The sequence below is a fragment of the Ictidomys tridecemlineatus genome, chromosome X (genome assembly GCF_052094955.1).
Source record: "Ictidomys tridecemlineatus isolate mIctTri1 chromosome X, mIctTri1.hap1, whole genome shotgun sequence".
NCBI lineage: Eukaryota > Metazoa > Chordata > Mammalia > Rodentia > Sciuridae > Ictidomys > Ictidomys tridecemlineatus.
In genome coordinates, this window is record NC_135493.1 from 20,146,853 (window position 1) to 20,170,484 (window position 23,632).

The following is a 23,632-nucleotide window of genomic DNA, read 5'->3' on the forward strand; positions in this document are numbered from 1 at the left end:
ATCTCTGATTGTATATAAAGTATATTCACACTGTGTATTCATACATGTACTTAGGGTAATGATGTCCATCTCATCTTCCATATTTCCTACCCCCATGTCCCCTCTCTTCCTCTCCTGGTCCTTTGCCCTATCTAAAGTTCTTCCATTCCTCCCTTGCTCTCCCTCCCAACCCCACTATGAATCAGCCTCTTTATATCAGAGAAAACATTCGGCATTTGTTTTTTTTTTTTTTGGGGGGGGGGGGGATTGGCTAACTTCACTTAGCATGATATTCTCCAACTGCATCCATTTATTTACCTGCAAATGCCATGATTTTATTCTCTTTTATTGATGAGTAATATTCCATTGTGTGTGTGTGTGTGTGTATCACATTTTTAATCCATTCATCTAATGAAGGACATCTAGGTTGGTTCCACAGTTTAACTATTGTGAATTGTGCTGCTGTAAACATTGATGTGGCTGTGTCCCTGTAGTATGCAGTTTTTAAGTCCTTTGGGTATAGACCAAGGAGAGGGATAGCTGGGTCAAATGGTGATTCCATTCCCAGTTTTCCAAGAAATCTCCATACTGCCCTCCCTATTGCCTGCACTAATTTGCAGTCCCACCAGCAGTGTATGAGTGTACCTTTTCTCCCACATCCTCGCCAACACTTATTGTTGTTTGTCTTCATAATAGCTGCCATTCTGACTGGAGTGAGATGATATCTTATAATAGTTTTGATTTGCATTTCTCTAATTGCTAGTGATGATGAAAATTTTTTAATATATGTGTTGATTGATTGTATGTCATCTTCTGAGAAGTGTCTGTTCAGTTCCTTGGCCCATTTACTGATTGGGTTATTTGTTTTTTTGGTGCTTAGCTTTTTGAGTTCTTTATATACTCTAGAGATTAGTGCTCTATCTGATGTGTGAGGTATAAAAATTTGCTCCCAAGATGTAGGCTCTCTATTCACCTCACAGATTGTTTCTTTTGCTGAGAAGAAACTTTTTAGTTTGATTCCATCCCATTTAATGATTCTTGATTTTAATTCTTGTGCTATAGGAGTCTCATTAAGGAAGTTGTGGCCTAATCCAACATGATGAAAATTAAGGCCTACTTTTTCTTCTATTAGATGCAGGGTCTTTGGTTTTATTCCTAGGTCCTATGTACACTTTGAGTTGAGTTTTGTGCATGGTGAGAGATAGGGATTTAATTTCATTTTGTTGCATATGCATTTCCAGTTTTCCCAACACCATTTGTTAAAGAGGCTATCTTTTCTCCAATGTATGTTTTTGGCACCTTTATCTAATATAAGAGAATTGTAATCTTGTGGGTTAGTCTCTGTGTCCTCTGTTCTGTACCATTTTGTCTACCAGTCTGTTTTGGTGCCAATACCATGCTGTTTTTGTTACTACTGCTCTGTAGTATAGTTTAAGGTCTGGTATAGTGATGCCACCTGCTTCACTCTTCTTGTTAAGGATTGAATTAAGTATTCTGGGTCTCTTATTTTTCTAGATGAATTTCATGACTGCTTTTGCTATTTCTATGAGGAATGCCATTGGGATTTTGATTGGAATTGCATTAAATCTGTATAATGCTTTTGGTAGTATGGTCATTTTGACAATATTAATTCTGCCTATTCAAGAGCAAGGGAGATCTTCCCATCTTCTAAGGTCTTCTTTGATTTCTTTCTTTAGGGTTCTGTAGTTTTCATTGTATAGATCTTTTACCTCTTTTGTTGATTCCCAAGTATTTTTTTTCTTTTGAGGATATTGTAAATGGGGTAGTTTTCCTTGTTTCCCTTTCTGAGGACTTGTCACTGATATACAGAAATGCCTTTGATTTATGGGTGTTGATTTTATATCCTGCTACTTTGCTGAATTCATTTACTAATTCTGGAAGTTTTCTGATGGAACTTTTTGGGTCTTCTCTATATAGAATCATATCGTCAGCAAATAGTGCTAATTTGAGTTCTAAAGAAGCCCCATATTGATTTCCATAGTGGTTGAAGTAATTTTCAGTCCCACCAACAATGTATGAGTGTATCTTTTCCCCCACATCCTTATTATTGATAATTGTCATTCTTACTAAAGTGAAATAAGGAAGTTTTGATTTGCATTTCTCTTATAGCTAGGGGTGTTGAATATTTTGCATATATTTGTTGACCTTTTGTGTTTCTTCTTTTAAGAAATGTATATTTAGATCTTTTTATACAATTTTTTTAGTTATAGTTGGACATAATTCCTTTATTCTGCTTATTTATTTTGATGTGGTGCTGATGATCGAACCCAGTGCCTCACACGTGCTAAGCCAGGGCTCTAAAACTGAGCCACAACCCGGCCCCTATTTAGATCTTTTGACAACTTATTGAATAAGTTATTAGTGTTTTGTTTGTCTGGTTGGTTTTTGGTGGTGATGTTTGAGTGGGTCTATATATTGTGGGTATTAATTTCTAAGGGTAGATGGTGAAAATTTTCTCTCATTCTGTAGGCCCTCTGTTTACACTCTTAGTTGTTTCTAAAGTACAAGAAATAAAATCTAAGAAACAATAAATGGGATAGCATCAAATTTCAAAGCTTCTGCACAGCAAAGGAAACAAGAATGTGAAAAAAATGCTTAGAGAATGGGAGAAAATCTTTGCAAGTCACTCTTTTAACAGAGGATTAGTATCCAGAATATATAAAGAATTCAAAAAATTTAATACCAAAAATACTTCATTCAATAAATGGGCTACTGAGCTAAATAGATGTTTCTTAAAATAAGTAAATACCAAAAAGAAATTAAAATAGTCAACAAATTTAAGGAAAAAAGTTTACTTTCATTAGAAATCAGGAAAATGCAAACCAATACTACACTGAGATTTCATCTTACTCCAGTTAGAATAACATCCATCAAAACCATAAATATTAGTAAGTGCTGGTGAGCCTGTGGGGAGAAAGGAACACTTACACATTTTTAGTGAGATGATAAATTACTACAGCCCACTAGGGAAATCAGTATGGAGTTTCCTCAAAAGCAGTAGATATTTTTCAAGTTGAAGAAATCCTCTCTATTCTTAGTTTTCTGAGGTTAATTTTTTTTTACACTGGGGATTGAACACAGGGGTCTTTTTTTTCTGTGCTAATTTTTATTATTTGTTTTCTCCTCCTTACTTTGGATTCCTCACAACTTTATCCCCTCCCTTATGCCCCATCTCTTAATACCATCACCTTGAGGGTTAGGTTTAAACATATGAATTGGGAGAGGCAGCAGCAAACATGTAAACATTGAGATTATAGCAGTCTCAATCTTTTAGTGAGTTTATGTCCCTGAGATTTGACCTTCAACATTGATTCTTTTTATTTTTTTTTTTACTATTCCTTTTGTTTTATTTTTTCATTTATTTTTTATTAGTTCTAATCAATTATACATGACAGAAAAAATCTTTTCAGTTCATTGTACACAAATGGAGCACAACTTTTCATTTCTCTGATTGTACACGATGTAGAGTCACACCATATGTGCAGTCATACATGTACCTAGGGTAATGATGTTCATCTCATTCCACCATCTTTCCTACCCCCCTGCCCCTTCCCCTTCCTTCCCTCCCCTTTGCCCTATCAAAGTTCCTCCATTGTCACCACCACCATCCCCTTTATGGATCAGCATCCATTTATCAGACAGAAAATTCAGCCTTTGTTTCTTGAGGATTGGTTTTCTTTGCTTAGGTTGATATTCTCCAGCTCCATCCATTTACTGCAAATGCCATGATTTTATTCTCTTTTAATTCTGAGTAATATTCCATTGTGTGTACATACCATGGTTTCTTTATCCATTCAACATTGATTCTTAATTTTTAGTTTTTAGTCCCTCACTTATGTGAGACAAGGTATCTACATGGAGCTTATGTTGGGTGTTTCTCTTTTCCAAGTTTGGTTAGCCTCTGGTAAAAAGACAATGGGTGAAATGGAAGAAAAAGTGGATGAAATTCATATCTGATAATGAACTTATATTCAGAATATGTAAGAAACTTTTACAACTCAATAATAAAAAGATAGTAGCTCCATTAAAAATTGAACAAGGTCTTTAATAGACAGTTCTCTAAAGAAGATATGCAAATGATCAATAAGCACATGAAAAGATGTTAAATATTATTGTCTATCAGGGAAGTGCAAATCCAAACCACAATGAGATACTTCTTCACACCTAACAGAATGGCTATCATTAAAAGTGGACAATGATATGCATTTCTAGGTAGAGAAACTGTAGCCCAAATACATTTCTTTTTTCTCCTCAAAGCTATTATTTGTTTTGTATAAGGTTCTGCTGTGCATTAGACATTCTTCTACTCTTGCTTACATAGTAAACAAGTGTATATTATCCCTTGGACTCAGATTCACAGGTCTTCCCTAGAGAAGGGTGTCAGGCCGTAAACTCAAGAGTGTCTTTCTCTGATGCCTGGTACCAGGAGTACTGGTATAGTCCAGGCTTCCCAGGGCACAGGCCAGGCCCAGGTGTGGGGTTATGCAAAGTGCACAGTGCTTCATGCTTCAGTGCTGAACAACTTTGCTCTCTAGGAGAGCATGGAGTTTTGTCTAACAAAATCAATACCATGGGAAAGAATCATATGACAGAGGCAATAGTTCCCCAGAAACCCAGGCTCCAGTTCCTAGGGAAGGAATAAAGACCAACACCAAGAGGATCTGAGGGGTGACATGGGCATCTCTGAGAAATTTGGCCCAGAAGGCCTGTGTTTAGGAGGCTCTGAGAAGGGGCAGATGGCATGAAGGCCAGGGAAAGAGATGTTAAAAGAGAATAAATTAAAGGTGAGAGAAGCTTAGGGTCAGAGAGCTATCCTTCAAACAGCTGGGGGATGGATCAGGCTTAGGTAAGAGAGAGTGAGCAGGAAGAATTTGATACACTATCAAAAGAAATCTCTTTTTATCTACTTCCTTCTTTGCCTCACTGCAATGCACAACATACCAGGGGCTAAGGGACTGGACTCTATTTCCCCCAGTGGGTTTGAACATGGCAGTGGGGAAAAGGGAAGGTACTGAGGGATATTTCATGGAGGGGGAGTTACCCTCTGGTGCCCAAATGCTTTAAGGCACACTTATTGGAGGCAACTAGATTACATCCAAAACAAAATGAAACACCCCAAACAACACTTGCTTATATTCCAGGCCTACTGTTGTAAGCTTAAGCCTGGCCAAAACCTACATAGCACCACAGGGAGCTAGCATTAGGAAAGTTGTACTTGAAGAATTAAACAGAAGGACCAGCCCAACCTCCCAGTGTGAAAAGGTGCAGAGGAGATGGTCTTCAGTCTGAATACTTTTATTGCTGTATGTAAAAAAAGCTGGGCTTTAGAACACCTAAACCATCTTTTCCTAAAAGACATCCCCTTGCCTGTGCCCTTAGAGTCAGTAGCATTAATAGGTCTATTGGCTCATGCTTGCTTCCTGCACTGGACTGGTGAGCAGGTCGAGGTAGAGACAGGCGCCAGCTCCTCAAAAGCACCATGATGCAGGCAAAATACTCCCAGCAGGCTCCAGAGGGCGCTGTCTTCCCAGAAAGTGCGGGGGCTGGAGGGAGCTGCAAGTGGATGAAGATTTCCTCACAGACTCATTTCCTCACAGAAAGGTGGACCTGCCAACACTTAGAAAAGCAAATAGGAGTCGCTGGTACGGACTTGGCTGGAGGACATGGACATGATTGAAACTGAAATCGTGTCATTCGCCTGTCACTGGATTTTGGTAGTAGGCTGTATAATGGCCACCCATGGTGGTTCTGGAGTGATTGGACATAGCACACAGGTTGTAAACAGCGTGGTGTGTATTTTCTGGAGCAAATTCTCTCGAGTCCAGGTCTCTTAGTGGGAAATTCACAAATATTGTAAGCCTGCTGGCTCATATCCTGGATTCTGAGAACTGCTTCCAGTGGAGCACCAAGATCTTTGGAAAACTTGTATATTATACATCTCCTGGCTCCGTAATAACAGCATGTTGGCTGTTGATCACCATCAAGCACATCCTCTTTGGTGAAGAGCCTCATGCAGTCCATTAGTGTTACCTCAATAAACGTCACTCAGCATTGGGCAGTGAGAGGTCCCAGAGGGGATTCAAGACTCTAGAGTAGAAACCACCACCAGTGCACCTCTTTAGCTGCCCAACAAAGATGTCCACAATCCAATGTTCTAGATATTTCCTCCACACCTTTTGCCCTTTTTCATCATCAGGGAGATGATGGAGGTTCTTGGGGTTGGACTTATAACCTCACTGTTACTCGGTTCACCTCGTTGTGGAGTCCATCCAGAAGAAAATGGAGGAACCCCTGAGCATCCTGCTGATTATAACCATTGAAATGCTGTGCGTTTCTCTGGATCTGGACCTTGAACTCAGATGGGCTCTCCATATCATTTGGGGGATGTAGGTCCATGTGGTCTTGATTAGTTTTGCAAATGCTTTCATGAGGATTGTGTGTGCATTGCTGGTATGGTTGAGGTCCCACCACTAGAGGCAGTAATCTCTCAGCTCCCTGGTGTTGCTCAGGCACTGCAGAATCCAGTTCATGAAGCACCAGGAAGCTGGTTTTGAAGACCAGCCAAACCTTGGGCATTCTTGGCTTTGTTGAGCAGAAACCCCCACGAAGGTAAAGAGCAGCAGGGATGGCCTCAGCTCCTTGGTGAGAGTGGGAAAGAGGGCAGATTGGGGGTGGCTGGGGGCTCCTTGAGCAGAGTCACTGTGTAAGAGGTGCGTCTGCTGTGGGGCGAGTTATGAGCTCATCCCTTTGTCAAACGTTGACCAATGGGGAGTAGGGAGTTCCCACCTGGTGCCACAGCTAGGACACCAAGGCTGGCGTGGCTGCCACCCAGATACAGTCCGCGGTGCCCAGCGGTAACTGTTATGGTGGGAAAACTGCACACTCCTCTACCTCAATCTCTCCACCGTGCGCCGCCAACCACCCGCGCTTGGCTCTTGTGCTCCTGTGCTTCCCAAATACATTTCTAATAGGAATATTAAATGGTGAATTTACTTTAGAAAATAGTTTGGCAGTAATCATATGTATCAGTAATCCTACTTCTAGGTGTATACCTAAAATAATTGAAAACATGTTCAAACAAAATTGTGTAAACAGATGTTCATAGTAGCATATACTAGTGTTAATCTTTATAGTCCAGAAGTGAGAAATACCTAAATGTACATCAATTGATGAATGAATCAACAAAATTTTATATATCCATACAATGCAATATTATTAAGCCATAAAAAGAATGTTACTTTATTCATTCATCTATTGAAGGGCATCTACGTAGATTCCACAATTTAGCTATTGTGAATTGTGCTGCTATAAACATTGATGTGGCTAGATCCCTGTAGTATGCTGTTTTTAAGTCCATGTATGAAGACCTGAATTGTGTGACTCTACTTTGTGTACAAAAAGAGACATGAAAAATTGTATTCTATATGTGTACTATGAGTTAAAATGCATTCTGCTGTCATGTGTAAACAAATTAGAATAAATAAATTTAAAATAAAAAGTAAATAAAAAGAATATTACATTCTATAGATTACATTCTATAGATACATTCTATAGATTGATGAACTTTGAAAATATTTTACTGTGTAAAAAAATGCCAGTCACAAAATACCATATTTTGTATGATTTCATTTATAAGAATCCAGAACAGGTGAATCTATTAAGGCAGGAAATTAGTGGCTGGGCAATAAGGAAATGGAGAATGACTGCTAATATGCCTATGGTAGGTTTGGGGAGTGTTTAAAGTGTTCCCAAATTAGATAGTGTAGGTGGTTGTACAACCTTGTGAATATACTTAAAATCACTGAATTGTGCAGGCTAAAATTAAAATCAATTAAAACAAATACATTGGCTCATATCATTGAACTTTCAGACCTTGTTAACCCATATACTCATATTTTGGAGAACATACTATATGTAGCCATCCATTCAGAAATGATTGTTAAGTAAAGGTGAGTAATTTTCATGATATGATAGCTACTGCAAAGCTAATTAGACAAGGATTAAAACTTAGGAGTTGTTCTTTATTGTACAACTTGGAAAATCTTTGCCCCATTTTATCATCTGAAAACATACTCTTAATTTTTGCTGCCTGTCTCTTATCTAAAGCTGAGTTATGAAGGAAAAAAAATAACACACATAATAACCTAAAGGAAATATATTACATTCACTCCTCCAGATTTGGTATTTTAGCAATCAAACCAAATCATCAGAGAGTTGCACATTTAGACCACATTATTTTGTCTTTTTGTAGAATTACTTTAATGAAATTACCCTTTGACATAGTGCTATCTGCCTGCATTGAAGTATATCATCAAAAAGAGTCACATGGAACTAGCTACATATTATGCTTCACTGACAAGATGGTTTTGAGTGTTCTCTATAATACATTTTCCAGTTTTATAAAGGCCCACAGCACTGATTTCTGTTTGGATTTAATACCAGGAAAACTGTTTCTTATGAAAACTTTGTTTGATAACACTCTTGTGAACATTGTGACTCTTGTCATTACTTGTATTTGCTTTTGCTACTATGAAGGTCCAAGAAAATTTGTTGGTCATTTCCTCCCTGTACAAGATTATTATATATGCTTTGCACATGAAAACTTATTTATGGCTTTATGTGTATCTTGTATTATATTTAACTCTGCAATACCACAAATCACTTTTCCTAGTAATAAAGTAATAGATAGGAAGACTGATTTAGATAGAGAAGGTAGTTAGACCAACAGATCCAGGCCATGGCATCAGAGATTCATCATGTCAGCTACAAACTTACTGACTCCACAAAAACCATTTCACAAATTCATCCTGTTGCTCCAAAATTGTGAGAATAGGAATCAATGACTTGGACTAGAGTTGTAGCTCAGTGGCACAGCACTCACCTAACACGTGTAAGTTACTGGGTTCAATCCTCAGCACCACATATAAATAAATAAATAAATAAAAGTATACCAAAAAAAAATCAATGACTGGCTCAGTGCAACAAAACTACATGACAATACACGAATATACCATGATGAATTTCACTTTTATGCTTAGGTATAAAGCACCAATTAAAAAGAACTATAAATAAATAGAAGGAAGATCAGTAGAGAAAGGGGAACAGGTGGAGGTAAGAGGGGAGGGAGAGGGAAAGTACTGGGGATTGTAATGGAACAAATTTATTCTATGTATGAATAGTTGTATCAAAGTGAACCCCAATATGATATAACTATAAGGTACCAATAAAAACATAAAAACACCACAAGAGTTTAATCATACTCACTTCCTATAGTCATCATTCTCATATTGTAACTTGCTAATGAGTGATAAGAAAGTGGGTTCTCATGTTCTGGAAGTTAATCTCTGTTACTGTAGGCACAATTTCCATTAGTGTTATGAACCTGAAATATGAAAGTAACTTAAATTGCCCAGAGGTGTCAAGTGAGATGAGGATTTCAGGACATTTATCAACCGATTTCAGTAACATTAATATTTTTGTTTCAAATATGCAGTTAAATAGGAAATTTGAAGAATAGTTATTTGCTTCAATTGTTTGTATCATATTGAAAGTTGTTGAAAAAGTTCTGGTTGTGCCTTCAAGGTATTAAAAGAATAGGTCACATTATGCCTCATAAGTTGTTTGAGCTTTCTGGAAATGGAAGGGTTGACTGATTGATTGATTGAATTTTTCTGCTTTTTATTAAATTGTTTGGTGTCATGGCAACCTAAGCTTTGTTCTCGCTTAAGAAGGAAGCAGATCACGACATTTTTATTACATGTCTTCAAGAATGACAGCCTCGACAAATCCTCCCTTGACATGGAGAAGTGCAATAATGTGCCCAGATACTTGAGGTTGTGGCACTTGCGTCACTGGTGGAGCAGATGGTCAAATAACTGTGATCCTTTGCTATATGAGTGTTTCAAAAGAAAACCTTTTCCCTTGAGTTGTCTTCAGAATGACCAAGCAATTCTGTCCTTTTCTAGCATGCTCCAGATATGGTCTACAGGATATGAAATCTCAGTCAGAAGAAGAAAAATCTCTAACATCTGAATCCATGGTATATGCATCCATGTTTGGTTTATTAGAAACTTCTGAATGGTAGATCAAATTTTGTAGTAAATTTTGTTCTTGTGTAAGTATTGTCAGTATGTTGCCTTTATAGCCTATGTTGGAACCACATAAAAAAATAAGGATCCATTACTAAAATTTGTGAGCATTGGGTTTTGCTTCCTGGGCTTTGACAAGATTGGGTTCACTAGTACATTCAATTTCTGAGTTCACAGAAATCATCAGAAAACTAATTGTTCAACGGAACTCCAAACTCCAAATTTTATCTCAAACATGTCCCCAAGGCTACTCTTCCCTATTTTACTAAATGAAATTCTCATAAAAATCAGCAATTGAAGCGAGAAAACCAGGAGATATCCTCCTTTCCCGTTACTCCTATTTTGAAATACATTAGCAACCACTTTTTAGACATGATAAAATTGGTCTTTTGGAGAGACATTTCTCCATATCCTCTGAGTACCTCTCGCACATTATCATCTATATTGCAAGACAGGTTCAAATTTTCCCTTCCTTTCCCTAGAATTTAGTTTCTACTCCATAAAAGAATAATTTTAAAAAATTATAAACCAGGATAGATCAGAGCGATGCTTATATGGTAAGAATGCTTTCTGCATGCAGTATGAAAAAAAGATTATCCAAGTAAGAGTGTGGCTATGAGGTGTGCGTGGGGGCTTCTCCTTACTCATCTATTGTGGATCTTCATCTTGGGGGGTGACATGATTGCTCATGATGCCAGATGATGCCAATGAGTCATCTTTAGAATGCTGATCCTGAATTGATGAGAAGAAGATTGCACTGAGATATGAAAACTACCACACTGGGTTGTTGTTTGGAAGAGAGAAGAGGAGGGTCTAAGTGAGAGGCCCGGTCTGTGACCAGTGCAGTGGTCAGAAAAACAGGGTCATGCATCATCCTTGGGTCGGGGCAGGGGGGAAATGACCACGGTGGCCAACTTTGCTTCACAGACGACTGGCTGAGTCACCTGCCCAAAGCCAAGGAGCTCAATATCAGTGCAGGTGGATCAGCAGGTGCTTTTCCTTCCCCATGATGGCAGGCAAGTGCTGTGGCTAAGCAGATCCAAACTGTGAGGTTTCTGGGGCAGAGGAGCCCCAGACCTGTCTCAAGGTAGAGCAGCCAGGAGGGCCTGGAGCCATGTGGTCTGAGTGGGCTCTGGCCACTGGCAAACGGGGTGGGCTCTGCCTGAATCGCTCACTTTCTTCTCTGCAGCGGTTCGCCTTGGTGCAATGAGCATGCAAGTGGCAATGAGTCAGTGCTGTCTAATTACCTCTGCCCTCAGTGACCCCGGCTCCCGAGGGCTGAGGACCCGGGGGGCCAGCCTCCCACCCCCAGGTCAGACAAGGTCACTCATTGGCGTCGTTCAAAAGAAGACGAGGCCGTTTTAATAGGGTCCTCTCATCTCTAGGTGAGTGTGGAAACACTGTGGCAGGAAGGAAAATAATTGCATTTTCTCCCGAAGCCGCCAGAAATAATTTCTACTTTAATGGTGAAAACAGGTCTCCTTGCATCTCTGGACGTTTTACATTGCAGGCTGTAATGAGCGAGAAAACGTCTTTCTTTTAATAGCTAATCCTCTGATGCTTCGTGTCTGGGAAGGTAAGGTGATGTGGCAAATTATCGTTGTCGAAGAGAGAGATTGAGCCAGGAACAGCAGCCCCGCTTTGTCCACCGCGTCACTGAGCTCTCGTTAGCATAGCCAGAAAATTGGGGCTTGTTTGCATCAGGACCTTGTTTTGACAGTGGCCATGGCCAGGCATGGCCCCACCCCGACGCAGGAGAAGATGGGAGACATCCTGCCCCCGCCTTCCTCAGGGGCACCAGGGTCCTTAGACTGAATTAAGCACAGCCCCCACGCCCTTCCCACCCCAAACATTCCCAGGAGTGCCATGGAGCCTGGGTGAGTCTTCATCCTAGAGTGAGCGTCGTGACCTTCAAGTCTTGCCCAAGATCAGTGTTCACCAGGGACCCAGTGGGCAGGCAGGGAGGGAAATGGGTACTGAGCTGAAAATGGGCCATCCTCAGACCTCCTGCCCAGAGCCAGAACTTTCCCTGGGGCTGGTGCTCACCACTGCATCCTCCTGCCTTGGCCCTTTCTTCTACCTCCTCCCTCAGGGGTCTTCATTTCCTTTCTGGGGTGTGATTTCCCCCCAAGTGTGCCAAGGTAAATTAGTTCATGGAGCTGTTTCAGCTAAAGCTCCTGCCTCTCTCTCTTCTTTCTCATTTGAAGGGGAGCTGCCCTGATCTTCTTGTTGGTTTCCATTCCATCCGTGTGAGGAGATGTCTTCCTTCATAAGGAACCTCTACCTTTGAAAAAAAATATTCCTTAACTTTGGAAGTCTTATTTCACCAGTGTTTCTTTTTCCTGCACTTCAGGTATTTGACATTTAGCAAGTTTAGATTCACGCATATGTTACCAATGGAGTCCTACTGATTGTTTTTCCACAGAGCATTCTTTTGGTAGACTTTGTTTTTGTAGAGTTGTGACATATTCCCATCAGTGTAGATGTAGTTTAATATTGTACTAACACTGTTAGGGTGTATTTTTTGCATTGTGATTAAGCATATGGAATTTTTTTATCCTAAACTAGCCAAATTCTCTATATCAGCCTTTTCTTTTACTGTGAACATGCATCTCCAAGATAATTGCCTAAACAGAGGTGCAATTTTGTGGATTACATAGACTTTCTTGCATATGTGAATTTCATGACCCAGTGAATTTATGGATAGGCTACGAAAATCTGTATTAAGTTAACCTGAATTTAGATTTCAAATGTCTTTTCTGTGAGTGGTTCATAAAGCTCTGCGTTACTACGGAGAACAGAGAACAATGCTCTTGCCTATAAACATTCAAAACATTGAACTATGTTATTTCTGTAGACCTTTCCTTTCTTGCCTAGTAACAAGGAAAAGATTTAAAGCCAGGGCAACTGCCTGATGGTATAATTTCTTCAAATAAAGTTTGACATCTTGTTTGGCTTTCTACATGCTTCCTGAAGGAATATTAAAAATAATATATAGCACTACGTAATGCTCACAAAACACATTCAGCTCTAAGAAAACGAAACCCACAGTGAGGTCTTATTCCTGACACAAATGCTGTAGTGCCCATAGGAGCTGGGATAATCTGAAGTTACAAACGCTTCTAATGAGATTTTTATTTTGTTTAGGTTTCTCTTTCAAATGTTGTAAATTTGTATTAAGCATTGGTGTTGGGCAATATTTTTATTAAGAAATTCACTAAAACAGAATCCCAGAAGGTTGAGAACAGATGCCAAGATCCTCATGGAGATACTGACAGACTCCAGTCCATTGCTCCATGACAACGGGTAATTGGCCTTGTGTATATACTTCCTGATTTCAGCTCATGCCAATAAGCCTTATTATGGTACTCATGGTAGAGTCTATTAATATGTATCCTCAACCCAGACCTCATTCCTCTTCCATATCATAGTCTTATCTTAATAAATAAGGTGCTGTGGTATTTGATTGATTTCCCTTTGAGGCAAAGTTTTAAAAGGTGGGTGGGGGATATGGCTTTGCATTTGACAATGAATGGAGATAGGTGTTTGATTTACTTATGTAGTAATTAACACATTATAGGTTTCCAAAGTGTAATGAAATAAAAATCTCGTTCTTCATTCAAAAATTTGTCATGGCTCTCAATTTTGAACCATATGATTTTTATTAATATGATTTTTCAAGTCATACATTAAATAAACCTATACTTCTAGAATCCAAACACTACGACCTATATCCAGCTCACACTGGTTTTTATTTGACTCTGTCCTTTGTGGAAGCTTCTGCATCAGTGGTTCCCATCATTGTCTATCAGAATCACTCATGAAAAAATTTTAAAATGATATGTATTGGATCCCCTGTGAATTAATTCACTCATATGAAATTCTAGGCAAATCAATATATAATGACAGAAAGTAGATCAATATTTGTTTAAAGCCAAAGATGGGATAAATTAACTGGGATGGGGCAGGAGAGAACTTCCTGGGGGTGATAGCAATGTTCCATATTAAATTGTGAAATGGTAGCTACATGTCAGTTCATAATTTGTCCTTACTCACTGAACTGTTCACTTAAATTGAGTGCATTTTTGGATGAAAATTATACCTCAGTCAAGTTGACCACCTCCAAAACAAACAAAACATATGTGATGAGGCTCCACACAGAGATTCTGGATAAGTAAATTAGTATGTGGTTCTAATATCAATATATAGGATTCAGACAAGCACTCATGGTTAAGTAAGTCTAAGGTAAGTGTTCTCTGATTGGCATATAAGGGTCCAAAACAAACATTTCAATCTTCTATATTTAAAATAATATTATAAAACACTATTTTCAGGAGTATGTTTAAATTAATTGACCTACCATAAGAGTGTTAGCAAAAATGTCTTTGACTACTGTGAAATACAAATAAATACATCTTTATTTTTGTCTTAGATTTCTGCTCACCTCCCAGAACACAGGCTCTTTTCCTATCCTCTATTATTGGTTCATCTCCATTGCTTTGTGTTCTTATAGTTGCTATTATATAAAATGCATTGAAGTGAATGTTGAATGCTTGAGGGGCACTTTCTTTGGCTGTGTCAGAATTGCCTAATATTTATAAATATGCATCCTTGAAAGGTGCAACATTTTAGCAAAAGTACAGTATTATATAAAAAAGTGCTGTGTGACAACATCTTAGAGGACATCAAAAAAACTTTAATTTTATCGTCATGTTAAATTAGTGGGTAACTTACCTCAAAGGTATAGCTGAAAGGAACTAATTAAAAAAACAATTTGTTCATTATTACATTTTAAAAAATCATGCCATATTATAAAGTAATGAAAATGACTGTTTGAGATCCTGAGAAATCTTAAGTCAATTGATCCCAAAACCCCACATAGGGATAGTATCTGTAGTCCCTGTGGATCTGGATCCAGTACCCAAATGATTTCCTATATACACTTATTACCATGTATTGTGACCATCTTTGCCTCTATCCTCAGGGCAGGAATTGTATATTTCATATTGAAGCTTCCATGTTATAAAATATGATATTGCCTGATCTAGGCAAGGTCTTCAATGAATGTGCATGGAATGAGTCAATAAAATATGTAAGCTGCATATTGTAATACACAAAATACAGCAAAATGCCATGACTTTCACAATTAATGTCTTTTTACTAAATATGGTTTCCTTCTTTAGGATAACATTTTGTGGGGTTTTTTTTCCCTCATAGTTGGAGTGTGTAGCCAAATAAAAAGATTTCTCAAAGCATCTACTGTATCCAAAACATTAGACTATGTTCTGTGTAGGAGAAGTAAGAGGCTATGGAAGTATGGAATGATCTTATTGATATCATATGCCAACTTAACCACTGATTTTCCAGATGAAATCTGATGGAGACTTTCAGAAATAAAGACCTGCGTTCTTATATTTAGCAACAGTCTATATTCCAATGTAATATCATCATATATCCATTAATAAGTGTGTGTGTGTGTGTGTGTACAGAAATTCTAAATGTTGCTATGTCTACCAGAGGAACATTCTTCCTTTTTACTTTATTAATAGTTCTAAATTTATTTTTAATCTTTTTATTACTATATTATAGTTATACATGTTAGTGTGGTTCATTTTGACATAATTACACATATAATGTAATTTGCTCTGTATCAGTCCCCAGTACTTCCTCTTCTTTTGAGCTAATAAGATATAGCAGTTATGGCTGAAGATGCACAAAAGAATCAGTTAGCTGACAAAATTTGGTAACAGAATTTATATTATCTGGAAGCATGTATGATTCTCAAATCCAACTGTTCCATATTGGGCATATATGAAATTCATTTTATATTGAAACCTTAAATTTTCTGATGCTTATCAACATTAATGACATAACCAAACCACTGTGTATTTCTTCCTCAAACAGAGAGTTCTGTTTGTCATCTGTCAAAGAATCCAAGGTATTGGTGTTTTTTTTCTTTTTTGCAGAGAAAACCATTTACTCCCATTGTGACTGAAATGCTGATATTTTTGCTCTTTGTAAGCACTGAATATCTTCTAGCCTCCCTTGACTAGAAACTTTACATTACATATCTCCTGCTCTATTCTGTCCCAGGTTAGTTGTGGCATGCTATAGGCATGGAGTTATGCATACTGCATTTTTAGGAGGTTAAGTCAGTATACTTGACTTGTATGGGTCCATATCAGCAGTAACTTCTTTTGTGACACTTCTCCATTCTTGGTCTTCTCTTACTTAGACACTCATATAATGAATTCCTCATTCTTTTCCCATTGGGGGATTCATCCAGATCAGCTCTCTACCAATAATCCTTTCCTACACACTCAACATTGCTACTTTCTTGACACTATTCTCAGATGCAGTTAAAACCAAAGTCTTTCTCGATTTTTCTTCATACCCAACTGCTGTCATTACTTCTATGGCGTCATTATATTTACATACACATACAACATTCTTCCAACTATTCTCTGCAACCAAGATCAGGACATATCCATTTTTGACAGGATAATACTTTCTTTGTTAAACTCCATTATTGATTGTTTAAGGAAATGGAAATGATTTCTTGAAAAGGTTTCTTTATAGGGTTCAAGACCATTCTGAGTAAGAACTACACAAGAAGATATTTAAGCAATTTCTTATTTTCCTTGATGTTTGATACAGAATTCTATTACCTTGAAATGAAAATCCACTTTAATTGCAACTCTTCTATTTTTCTTTCACATTTATTGTTACTTTCAGTTTATCTTCTTCTTTTGGACAGCTTTCTAAATTCCTCTCCTTGTGATAAGCTTCAGATGACTCAGAATAGGGTTAATGTGTTTTGGGGCTCTCAAATCCTAAATATATAAGGAAAGAGGAGATTCACATTTAATAATCAAGTTTATATGCCAGGAAATTTACAGCAATTGTTTAAAATTTTATTTTATTTATTTTTGTATGTGGTGCTGAGGATTGAACCCAGTGCCTCACACGTGCTAGGCAAGTGCTGTACCACTGAGCCACAATCCCAGCCCTAAAGCCAATATTTTATTCAACTTCCCAAACAAATGACTAAGGTAGTAAATATACATATAATTTTTTACATGTATAAATTAAAGTTAAATAAATGAAGTGATTTGTCCAAGGTCATACAACTAAGAACTGGAGGAACTAGGACTAAAATCCAGTTCTATCTGTCTATTGATTTACTCTAAAACGATCTCCTTCACTGTAATTTACAGTAAACATTCCATTCTTTGATAATACACAATGTAAAAGCATCATTAATTTATTAGTATAGTTAATTTATGTGGCCTTTTCATCAAAGAAAAGTTGAGTGGTCTGCCTGAAAATTGTTTATCAAAGATTATAATCTCCAAGGGATAAGATCTATCTTCCCTATCTGATATTAAGAACATGGTTAGTAGATACATACATAATAAAGGCATTGAATTTCCTCATTTCTTCACATGTACTATCATACGCATACCAGGTATGCCTCCCTTTTATGTTTTGAAACATAACAAATCATATCCTAAAAGCTGCTATTGACTTTATTTACAAAAGAATTTCTTCTGGCCATGCAATATACAATCAGATATGCTGAAGCTCCAGATACTTGAGATCAGGATGATCAATTTATCTGACATCACAGACCCAGGTATAATCTTGTTCAAGGTCTTGGAATTACAGGCAATTTTTTATTCATTCATTTCACAAATTATTTTAGTTCCTATTCTGTAAATGGCACCAGGTTGAAGTATGGCCTCAGAAATGAAGACACAGTCTAAGCTTTCTTGAAGCCACATGTTCCAAAATGCCCCGCTTTCCTCTCAAATGACAAAATTAGTAGCATAGAGGAAGGACATCCTGTTTGGTACTACCATTTGCAATTCAGGCACTACAGAAGAGGATTTTCTATCATTTCCCCAATATGTTAGTCCAAACATGATCTGCTCTGGTCCATTTTCTGGCCTTATGGTATCATCTGAAGTGAAATCTTAATTAATTAATCTATTTATTTATTTATTTATTTTTGGTGTGAGAACAGCCCCATCCTGGTACTTTTTTTCTTCTACACCTTAATTTTTGCTTGTCCCTTATCAACTTGGTGAGTATGTTTATGGAGTGGGAAGAAATCACACATATTCATAAATATATATGCAAGAAAGAGAACAAAGAGAACTAGAGAAGGCCAGAGCTTCTCAAAATGTGTTAAATAGCGAATTTTTATTTTTAATTCCCAATTTTTCATACACCTCTAATTTCTTACAATAAAATAAAAATTTTATGACAATATGAAATTTCTCCATGCTTGTAAATATATATATATATATATATATATATATATATATATTCATAATAGGCAAGCTGAGTAAGTCACTAATAAAGAATTTTGCTTCCTATTAGACACAAAATTTCTACATATGAACCAAAATAAAATGAGGATTAGACTGAAAGAGTGGCTCCATTGGGCCTCTGCCTCAGCTGTAGCCAGAGTCACTCTGCTCTTATATACACAAACTTCTCTTTTAAAGATATTACTGTAAACTCTGTAGTTCAAAGATACTCCTCATTCCCTGTGCAAAACTTTTTGCCAATGGTCCTGCCCTGAGGAATATTTGTGGCAAGATGGCTATTTTCTTTTTTTAAATTTTTATTATTATTTTTTATTTTTTTTAATTAGTTACACATGACAGTACAATAATCTTGACATATCGTACATTTGAATGAGATGGGGTATAATTTCTCATTTTTCTGAATGTACAGGTTTCAGAATCACATTGGTCATGTAAGCACGTATATACATACAGCAATACTAATGTCTATTTTACTCTGCTGTTCTTCCATTCCCCCCTTCCCCTCCCCTCCCCTCCCATCACTTCTCTCTCCCCAATCCAATGTGACCCACTTCTTTCTTTCCCCCCTACATCATCATAGATGTATTCTGTATAACAAAGGGGTCTCCTTCTCTCTTCCGTGCAATTCCCCTCTCCCTCCCTTTCCCTCCCACCTCTCTTCCCTATCTAGAGGTAATCTTCTTCTCATGCTCTTCCTCCCTACCCCATTTTGAGTCACCCCCCTTATATCAGAGAAGACATTTGGCATTTGATTTTGGGGACTGGCTAACTTCACTTAGCATAATCTGCTCTAATGCCATCCATTTCCCTGCAAATGAAGATGGCTATTTTCTAAGCTCGCATTGTTACGGTCCTGTTCTACCAACTCTGGATTATCTTACCAGTTGTATTTTCTCCAAAACTCATCTGATATTTTCATTTGTTTATGTAAGCTAAATTTAATTAAAATATATGAGACAATGCAATATGAAGGTAAAAAATTGTTTCTATGCAAACTAAATTATATGTATTGAGATTACTCAATAAAGATCTCTAACAATAATATTCTTGAGTTAGATGTAAAAAATTGGGAACAAAATGGAAAACTTCCCAAGGAGGACTTAGCTTGCTTTGGGATTGTCTTTCAGTTCTTACTTCATTTTAAATAAATTGAAACTGGAAGTCAAAGATGATGTATTGTGGGTGAAGTCAAAGAAAGGATATTGGCCCTGGATTCAAAGACTAGCTGAGGAATATATCTTTGCATAGAGTAATTCAAAATAAAGCATTCAAAAATAAAGTATTAAGGATATCCATGTATAGGAGTGTTTAATGACTCTTTGCTTTAACTGATTTTTAAAATTATTGAATCAATATTAAATCCTAATTGCATTGGCCAAAAGAGTATTTGTCATACAGAGTCCTGCTAAAGATTTTATGAATAATAAAGGATAAGGACGAAGAGGAGAAGAAAAGGAGGATGATGAGGAGGAAGAGAACAAAGAGAAGTAGAGAAGGCCAGAGCTTCTCAAAATGTGTTAAATAGCCATTTTTAATTTTTAATTCCCAGTTTATCATACACTGATAATTTCATAAAATAAAAATTTTATGACAATATCAAATTTATCCATGCTTGTAAATGATTGCTCTCAATTTTTTCCTCAGGATCTCACTGACCAATAGCAAGTAGTTTTATCATTAGCCCTTGTCTGAAAACTACACTTAATATAAAGCACTGACTAGACCATTCTCATGAGTGTGTGATTACAAAGCCACAACCCTAGCCCTAGAAGGAAGGAACCTTAATTTAAAAAAAAAAAAAAAAAAAAAGAATCTTTTCTCTCTCTTTTTTTTTTTTTTTTGGTACCAGGGATTGAACCCAGGAGCACTCGACCACTGAGCCACATTCCCAGCCCCATTTTGTATTTTATTTAGAGCCAGGGTCTCACTGAGTTGCTTAGTACCTTGCTGTTGCTGAGGTTGGCTTTGAACTTGTGATCCTCCTACCTCAGCCTCCCGAGCCACTGGGATTACAGGTATGTGCCACAATGCCAGATGAGAGCCAATTTTATTCAACCTGGATAGTATAACTCAACATTTGGTCCATGAAAAGCCTGAAGTTTATTCCATTATCAAATGTTAGCATATTATACAGATATACATGAAAGGTCCCAGGCATCAGGTCTTAACTTTCATACACTCACCAAAATCCTTGTTTGTATCAAGCCTTTATATTCTTGTAGGTTTAATTCCTGACTTTCTTTTTGTGTTTCTTGATTTATTCTGGACTCCTGGCACCTATCTATTATGTCACTTTCATAGACTTCTGTCTCAGGATGTTTTAAGTACTAAATGTCCTACATGGTCAATGGGCATAGCTAAGAGGCAAAAGTTAGTATAACTGATTTCATAGATTGTACAGGTGGGACATTAAAGTTTATCTAATCAGCAGAAGATAAACTAAATTTTCTATTCTGAAAAAAATGACAACTTCCTTTTTCAATTCATCTTACTGAGCACTTAATTTAATCTAAAGATAGAACTATGAACCTTAATGAAACATAGTCACTACCCCTTCAAAGAGCTCAGGGCATCTTGGATACACAAATATTCTGCTGATTATAATTCACTGTGTTGAGTGATACAATATGCTACAAGGAGTATTCATTGATGTGCTAGGGACTAGTGGTATAACTCAGTGGTAGTATGTGTTTAGCATGTATGAGTCTCCGAGTTTGACCCTCAGCATTAAATTAAATTAAAATTACAAAAAATAAAATGCTATAGGAGCCTAGAGAAGCAAAGTAATTGTTCTTAGAAATATGTGTCAAACATGAAAGAGTTCACAGAGGATGCAACACTTGAGATGGAGCTTTAAAAAAGCATTGCATGTCTTTAGGAATAGAGTAAAACAGATATTTAAAGGAAAGGACATAACATGTACCAAGACAAGTTTCATGCAGTTTCATGGAGCTAAAAATGTACAGTTTGCCAAGGATGGTTAGGGAGGGTAGTGAGTGATGTTTCATTCTCTTGGAAATGTAGGTGAATTCAGGTGGTAGAGAATCTTAAAAGCTGAAGAAATTTAACTGGAAGACAGACTCTATGGGGCTCATAGTATGACAAGACACATGTTTGGTTTTTGCCCTAGTTTTTTTCTTCTCTTAGTACATACTTTCTTTCCTTGTCCAGCAAATGGGAACAATATAATAATTATAGTGGAGGTTATAGTGAGATTCACATTATTATTTGGAAGTTGTGCAGTTTTTTGGAAGTTGTACAGTTTTTTTTTAAAAAAGAATTTAGTTGTTGATGGACACTATACATTTATTTATTTATTTATTTTTATGTGGTGCTGAGGATTGAACCCAGTGCCTCACACATGCGAGGCAAGCGCTCTACCACTGAGCCACAGCCACAGCCCAGAAGTTGTATACTTTACCAGGGCATTATATGTAAGATATTTTAAGCTACCATCATCACTTTCTCTCTTCCTTTCTCTGCTCTCCTTGCCTTCTTTCCTCCCCTCCTTCTTCTTACATCTAATATGTAAGGTTTGGTAAAAGGAAGAAAGGAAACATAAACCAAAAAATTAGAGAGCAATTATTAAGCACCAACTATACACTCATGAGTTTGTTCAGGAAAAACTCCGTAAGTGGTGAAGATATAAAGTGGTGAAGAATAGAGGAGCAATTTTGGTATTTTTAGTGTATTTCTTTATGATGAGATGAGTCTGGTGTAGAGTCTTGGGTCTGAAAATAGATGGGAAGAAAATTGTTAAGAGAGTGGGTTCGCCTGAGGACCTGGATCCTCTTTGAGTTCATCCAGGTCAAAGAAAAGATAAAGATGATAAAGATGTCTTATGGCAGAATTCACCAACTCCAGCAAAAGCTTTTTCGGCTCAACATTCTCCTCAATGCTCTTTTCATGTCTTTGTTCCTTAGACTATAGATGAAAGGATTCATCATGGGGGTTACAATTGTATACATGATAGCAGCTACCTTATCCCTTTCTGCTGAGTAGGCAGAAGAGGGGAGAAAATAGACCCCGACAATGGATCCATAGAAGAGGGACACAGCTGAGAGATGGGATCCACATGTAGAGAATGTTTTCCACTTTCCCTTAGTTGATGGAACCCTGAGCACAGTGCTGCCAATAAGGGTGTAGGAGACAAGAATGAAAATGAAGGGGGTGAAGATAACTGTTCCACCAATGCCTAGGATAAATAAGTTGTTGATCTGGGTGTCTGAGCAAGCAAGCCTTAAAATGGGTTCCAGGTCACAGAAGAAGTGTGGAATTGCTCTCTGATCACAGAAAGTCAAATGAATCAGCAGACTGAGATGCAGTACTGAAACCAGGTTGGAAATAACCCATGGAGTCACAACCAACAGGGCACAGCGCTTGGGATTCAATAATGCTGCATAGTGTAATGGGTGACAGATGGCAACGTACCGGTCATATGCCATGGCTGCCAAGAGGAAATTGTCCAGGTCCACCAGGAGCATAAAAAAATACATTTGCGTAAGGCATCCTGCAAAGGAGATGGTTGGACTTTGGCTTTGAATGTCTGCCAACATTTTGGGGATTGTAGTGGTTGTGAAGCAGATGTCAATGAAGGATAGATTTGCAAGGAAGAAGTACATAGGACTGTGGAGGTGAGTGTCACTGATAATAGCTAGGATGATAAGTAAGTTTCCTACCATGGTGACTAGATACATGGATAGAAACAGCATGAAGATGATCTGCTGCTGTTCAGACCCCACTGTAAGTCCCAGGAGGAAGAATTCGGAGATAGTAGTTTGGTTTCCTTGGTGCATGGTTCTGCTGTGTCTAAAAAGGGAAAATTTGAACTTCACTGTAAAATGGTAATGTAACACAAAAGCCCATCTGTGCATTATATGAGATTATTGAATAGAATCAGGCTTTGGAACCAGACAGTCCTGGCTTATATTATTCCCTTACTAAAACACCAGTTTCCCAAGGGCATGGATTTTGTCTTCTATGTTCAATGCTATACATCAGTGATATAGACAGTGCCTGTCACATAGTAGGAGATAAATTTAATACTGGTTGGATTTATTAAGCAGTGGGTAAATAAATGAAAAAAGAACATTCTATATTTAAAACTCACTATCTTCATGTTTCTATCATTGGTGCTTTTCTGAGCCTATTTCATCAAGTGTAAAAGTTGAAGAGTATGTACTACATGAGGATGTAAACTAGATACTC

General features: G+C 37.5%; 1 protein-coding gene and 1 pseudogene across 1 annotated transcript; both read right to left on the minus strand.

Moving 5' to 3' along the window:
- Positions 1 to 5,575: 5,575 nt before the first annotated feature.
- On the minus strand, positions 5,576 to 6,962 carry LOC101966202 (ubiquitin carboxyl-terminal hydrolase 2 pseudogene; annotated as a pseudogene).
- A 15,313-nt stretch (positions 6,963 to 22,275) lies between these two features.
- On the minus strand, positions 22,276 to 23,244 carry LOC101966495 (olfactory receptor 1468). The gene has a single exon (XM_005319492.2). The coding sequence runs from the start codon at positions 23,218 to 23,220 to the stop codon at positions 22,276 to 22,278; it is 945 nt and encodes a 314-aa protein (XP_005319549.1). The 5' UTR covers positions 23,221 to 23,244.
- Between the last annotated feature and the right edge of the window lie 388 nt (positions 23,245 to 23,632).